Below are 6,000 nucleotides of genomic sequence, written 5' to 3' on the forward strand. Positions count from 1 at the left end.
GCCGTCGGTACGCTGTACGGTGGCGGTGAACACGATGTCACCACCGGAGCAGGGTGCCCTACCCCGACAGCCGGACCCGGGCTGAGCTGGTGGACCATGATGAACGGTGGTCTCTATGAAGATAGTCCGCCACCGCCGCCACCACCTCCGCCGGTGCCACCGCCGGTGTCTCAGCATCAACAGCAGCAACAACAACCCTTACCAGGTGAGGCGCGAATCATTAAAACTTCGCCATCATCCACTCCGATCACCACGGCGTCTTCGTCGTCGGTACCCGGTACGCCACCGCCGCCGACACCGCTTCACATACCAGCCAAGCGTCTGCTGCACGCGCCTCCGCCCGTGTCTTCGGGCGGTTACGACTGCATGGACTCGGCTGCCGCAGGCGTCATACGGCACTCTCACCACCAGTGGAACGCCTATTCGCCCGTAGAACACGCGGTTGCCGCAGCCGCCGGTTGTGCTTTCGACCAGTACCAGAGTGCGGGAAGCAATCACCACCATCATGCGGCCGCTGCGCCCACCTATTATAACTTGGCCGCTGAGAACCATCGTGGTGTCGTACCGGACGGCAGAAAACCTCCTGCGGGCTTGCCGTTTTGGTCGCCCGCCGCCACGGATTATTGCAGCGGTGGCAATAAATACACTAACGGCGGCGGTGCCATAACACCGTGCAGCAGCTCTGCGGGCCCTACAGTCGATCAGTTCTCGTCGCAGTCTTGGTGTAATTACTCGCCGTACACCACATCCATCCGCTNTCATCGTCGTCTTCATCAGCGGCAGCGGCAGCGGCCGCCGCCGCCGCCGCGTCCAGACATTCGTCGACCGGGGGAGGCGGGGGTCCTGGCGTGGACACCCCACAGTCCGTCTCGTCGTACCTAAGTCCAGGCGAGGACAGAAACCCGCGTATGGCTTCTTCGGCCGTAGACAGCTCTGGCTCGTTCGGACACGACACCTCGTACCCATTGCGGAACTACAGCGGCCACGATCCAGTTACCTCCACGCCGTACCCGCCTACAGGTAATATTATTGTTTTTGATATATTTTTAGATTGTATGGTTAATTCAGCCACCGCACATTTTAACCCAAATGTTTGTATATGAAAAAAACAAAAAAAAAACCTTGGCGATCAGCACAGCAGATTAACCTTTCTTACGCCAGCCCGTCCTCCTGTGCGCATATTACAATATGTGTATACATGTACAACGAACATTGGGTAATTGTGGGGTGTACCTGTAGTGTAAAGAGAGTAGACTTGTCATGTGTGTGCGTACATAAAAGAACAAGCGGTGGCGGTCGTCGTAAAATACACGATTTTATTGGACGGGTAGGTCAGCTGTCACGATGGGAACACTGTACGCACACACATGCGGGTCAACGATGTAATAATACGATGTTGGAAAGTCGTTGCGAATAGCTACCGTGTTAATAGAAAAAAATATTATAAATTAAGAATCATCAAGTTTCGCAATCATTTACCATTTACGCTCATAAATCGCGTATTTATTGTCTGATCCGACTCGAGTGGCCGGTATTTTTATGAATTGTGTATTTTTGTGTTTTCTTCAAATTTCCATTAAGAACCGCGACGAGTTTATAAATACACTCGGTGGCTTTGTGCAGTAGAACGTCATAGCNCGGTGGCTTTATGCAGTAGAACGTCATAGCCCTTAAGTCACTGCGCGCCGTTCCGTTAAAATAAACGATTTGGCGGCCTTTCAAAAAGATCTTTNTGGCTTTGTGCAGTAGAACGTCATAGCCCTTAAGTCACTGCGCGCCGTTCCGTTAAAATAAACGATTTGGCGGCCTTTCAAAAAGATCTTTAGCGACCATCACAATAGCGCAGACCAATAAAAATAATAATAATTAAACGGTTTAATCCGCCTGGCTGTGGATCGGTCAATGTATGCGCGTGGGGCGCACTGACAAAAAATCATTGCAGCTGTTCTTTTTCTGCTCCCGCACCGCGGGGACGACCCCTTTTCGTGAAGTGACTGATCATATCGTTCCCAGTGGTTATTTGCCATCGCCAGTAATTTCGTGTATTGCGCAAAATGTGTTCTGTCTGCCGCACGAAATGGCCTAGACGTTTTCGCCGATTCGACGGCAAATCGGTTTACTCAAATCATTGCGAATCAACGGCCGGGGCGCGTGTCCGAAAAACAGCACTCTGCCGATGTCCGAAACATTACCTCCGGGGCCGTAAATAGGGCAACTATGTTTTTATTACTCGCTCACGACAGCTTTATGGCTTGCTACTTTTTACAACTACCGTGTACAGCGCACACGCTGCTCAACACAGAATTGCGGCGGATCGCTTTTGAGAATACCACTAAAAATTATGTGCGATCCTAGTGCATAATTATTCAATTAATTACAGTACAAGTGGTAAACATTTTTACCACCCGAGTGACGGTCTTCCAGTTCCCAACGAACCGTTCGCATAAATGACTCAATTTTGTGTTGAAAAAACCTCAATCCGTGTGACGTATTCTTCCTTAGCGGGTCACGCGACCGGTTCTCGGCCATTAGCATACTAATTGATCGGTATAATGCCAGTGCTAGAATTAATTAATTGTGAATTTCCAATTTATTAAAAATCAGCATAGCCGCGCACCGATTTCCATGCGAGGTGATTGTGCTGTTAAGTGTTGAATGTTGTGATCGATTCCAAACGTCGTACAATTATTGTAAATCTTCACACATACTACTACATAATCATAAGCACACCGCCAACGTTGATCAGACACGTTATATCGAGAAGTGTAGGAAAAAAATTACTCATAAGAGTGGCTTTACCTCCATTTGTATTCGTTTCATTCGGTACACGATATTAATATGCGACTCCTACCCGTGACATCTGCTTAATTTATTCACACTGTTGTGTTCACACTATGTATTAGTGTACGGGCCATAGAGTTTCCGCACTGTTTGAACTATAGACACACCAGAATCGTGTTTGGAAATATTTTTTTAGATTTTACGGAGCACGTTATCTTGTTTCCTTGTTGTATTCGTTCAGCTAATACACAAACATACAAAAGTAAAATACATACGTATATATATATATATATAATTCCAGCAATTCTTCTGCAGTATTCGTTACAGTATATTGTAGCCATTATTTTCTTATTGCCTAATACCGCGCCGTTCCGATTGTACTGCAAGCGAACCGAATCCGAGAGAATGTCAAATCGCGTCGCAATTTATACGAATGAGATCCGTTGCAACGCAAATAGATGTCATAATAAATATATTTAATTTATTGTGTCTGTAACGGCCTTGTTTACACAACGAAACAAAATGTTTCTCTAATTATTAATAAAATAAAACATTTTAATTCAGCATTCCGATGGTTTTTCGTTTTTTAATAGGTTCGTTGTCGAGCATAGGAAGCATGGGCGTCAGTTCTAACCCACTCGAATGGACCGGGCAAGTTACGGTACGGAAGAAGAGGAAACCTTATTCCAAGTTCCAGACACTGGAGCTGGAGAAAGAGTTTTTGTTTAACGCGTACGTGTCCAAACAGAAACGATGGGAATTGGCGCGGAACCTGGCGCTGTCTGAACGTCAGGTGAAAATATGGTTCCAAAACCGGCGCATGAAGAACAAAAAGAACAGTCAGAGACAGGCGGTACAACAGCAACAGCAACAGAACAATAATAACAACAGCAACAGCAGCGCTAACGCCAACCATCATCACATGGTGATCGGTCATCACGGAGCAACCAACGGGCCTATCAAGCATCATCAGTGACCGTCGCATTACTCTGGAGCCGCTGCTGTCGCCGCGCCGCCGCACCACCACCTACATCATCATCATCTCCACCACCAACCGTTACCGCATCATCATCATCATCATCATCACTACCCACTACAACCCGTCTAAAGTGAGTGCCGCTTAAAACTCAATAGCCATTCAAAATTTACTTACCGTATTAGTATCTTACATTTTTTTATCCGTACTATTTGTCTCTTGATACAGTCTTATGTATTTGCTTTATGAGTTGCTCAATTCCGGTATTTTTATTTGTATCTAAAACATTCCAAATGGTAAGAAATGGATTAAGGTTGGGGAAAATAGACGTGGCTCCAGAGTGACTGTCAAATTAATTATTATAAAAATTGAAACATTTGTAATTATTGTCTGATCGATCTAATAACATGTTTAAGTTACTATTTATATATTAAATACTATTAGGCTAATGCATATAATAATATGTTTTTTAAATAGTTATATTCTAACGAATCGTGTATATGGCGCAATATATTATAATGTAGAATACTATAAGTATAATTATATTTATTAATAATTATAATTAATTATTACTTAATTGTTTAAGATCCCCGAGTTGGATATTTATATACTTGTAATGATTGTAAATTATAATTAATAGTGTTNTATTTATATACTTGTAATGATTGTAAATTATAATTAATAGTGTTTTTTCTACTCACCTAAAATATTAATTAATATTAGTAATGATACTTAATAAAAAGATAGGAAACCGAAGTGATTTGTAAATCTTTTTTCTTACATAAAACATAACCAATGTTTTTTTAGATGAAAATCCATCGATCTCCGATTTTAAGCGAGTTTTTTAGTGTTTTTTTTTTTTATATTGTGTACATACTTAACAATAACGATAGACGTGTAATTACTATACTCATACGGCTATGTTAAGCATTAAAAGTTAACACTGAAGCATAGTTGTTTTTATTTATTTTTTCTCCCAGCGTGAAGTACTTATAACTTATATCTATAATAATTATTTCAAATAAATGATTTCAGTTTTATAAGCTATTCTAAAAAAAAACTTTATTTGTTAAGTTTTCTACATTTATTAATTATTAATAACAATAAATCGACATTTGCAATACTATTTTATCATTTGTTTTTGTTTCGTGTATCATATGAACAAGAGTCGTACCGAAATAAAAATTATTAATAAATATCCTTCTTTTTGTTTTTTTTGTATGTTGTAGTATTGTGTTCTGGTTATGTATAAACTATTTTAATTGTTGTATTAGCTCATTTTTCTTTATGTTTTGGTTCGACTTTTTAGCGTGTAGACTAAAATAATAGTAACGTATTTTATTGGTGCCAAAATCTGTTTATTATTTTTAAAAAACCCTCCGATGCTTTACTCTTATAGAAACTTAGTGTATTTTTAATTACTTGTATAATTCGTCTTATTATGTATAGGCTATAATATGTTGTATCAAACAAATATGTGCACTCGAAAAATCTCTTTTATTATTATTATTATTATTATTATATACATTGTACAAGTAACTAATAATTAGACATTTGTAAATATAATTAGAAACTATTAGCATGTATGGGAATAATATGAAACATATTTTAATCGTCCCGCGTTTTGTTACATTATTATACTTATTGTGGCAATAAAACAAAAGCAAAAAATTATTTTCGTTTTCCCGGCATTATTAATTTATATACATAAATATAACATTTATATACACACATTGACTTTTATCTTATACTCTATTCTATTTCAGTTGTTTATGTTCATTATCCAGACAGTACTTCCTGCAGCATTTTGAGTATTTATTAAGTATAGTACATACTACTTTTCCTATAATGATTTGTTATAGATTAAAATTCGATTTATTTTTATAAACCATAGTAAATATCATTAAAGAAGAAAAATTATTTATAAGGGTAAATTTTAGGGGTAACTCTCGAAAATTTAATGAAAACCTATAATGATTATACTATTATATATTAAATGTTGACTGGTCGATGACCATTTTTGTATTATTAATTTTTGAGGTACGATAAGTTTGAAAATTTAGAAAAAGTGAAGAGTGGAGTAGTATTCAGCAAAAATATTTTTAACATAACGCACAGATAAAAATTCTTCTATGTCGCGTACTCGTAAGTAATAATACAATACTGATTATTAATTACTTTATAGTAAAAAAAAAAAAGTAATAATAGATTCTCATATAAGTTTTGAAAGTTACCCCTTAAAT

The 6,000-nt window shown here is 39.1% G+C and overlaps 1 protein-coding gene across 1 annotated transcript in view; it reads left to right on the forward strand.

Moving 5' to 3' along the window:
* Positions 1 to 4,401, forward strand: part of LOC126905582 (homeobox protein abdominal-B-like) — a 60,926-nt gene extending 56,525 nt beyond the window's left edge. Inside the window, 3 exon segments of the mRNA XM_050685424.1 lie at positions 53 to 754; positions 757 to 1,020; positions 3,375 to 4,401. Of these exon segments, the coding sequence (XP_050541381.1) occupies positions 53 to 754; positions 757 to 1,020; positions 3,375 to 3,757 (1,349 nt within the window). The 3' untranslated portion in view covers positions 3,758 to 4,401.
* The last annotated feature ends 1,599 nt before the right edge of the window (positions 4,402 to 6,000 follow it).

The sequence above is a fragment of the Daktulosphaira vitifoliae genome, unplaced genomic scaffold, assembly GCF_025091365.1.
Source record: "Daktulosphaira vitifoliae isolate Bord-2020 unplaced genomic scaffold, ASM2509136v1 Scaffold_4, whole genome shotgun sequence".
NCBI lineage: Eukaryota > Metazoa > Arthropoda > Insecta > Hemiptera > Phylloxeridae > Daktulosphaira > Daktulosphaira vitifoliae.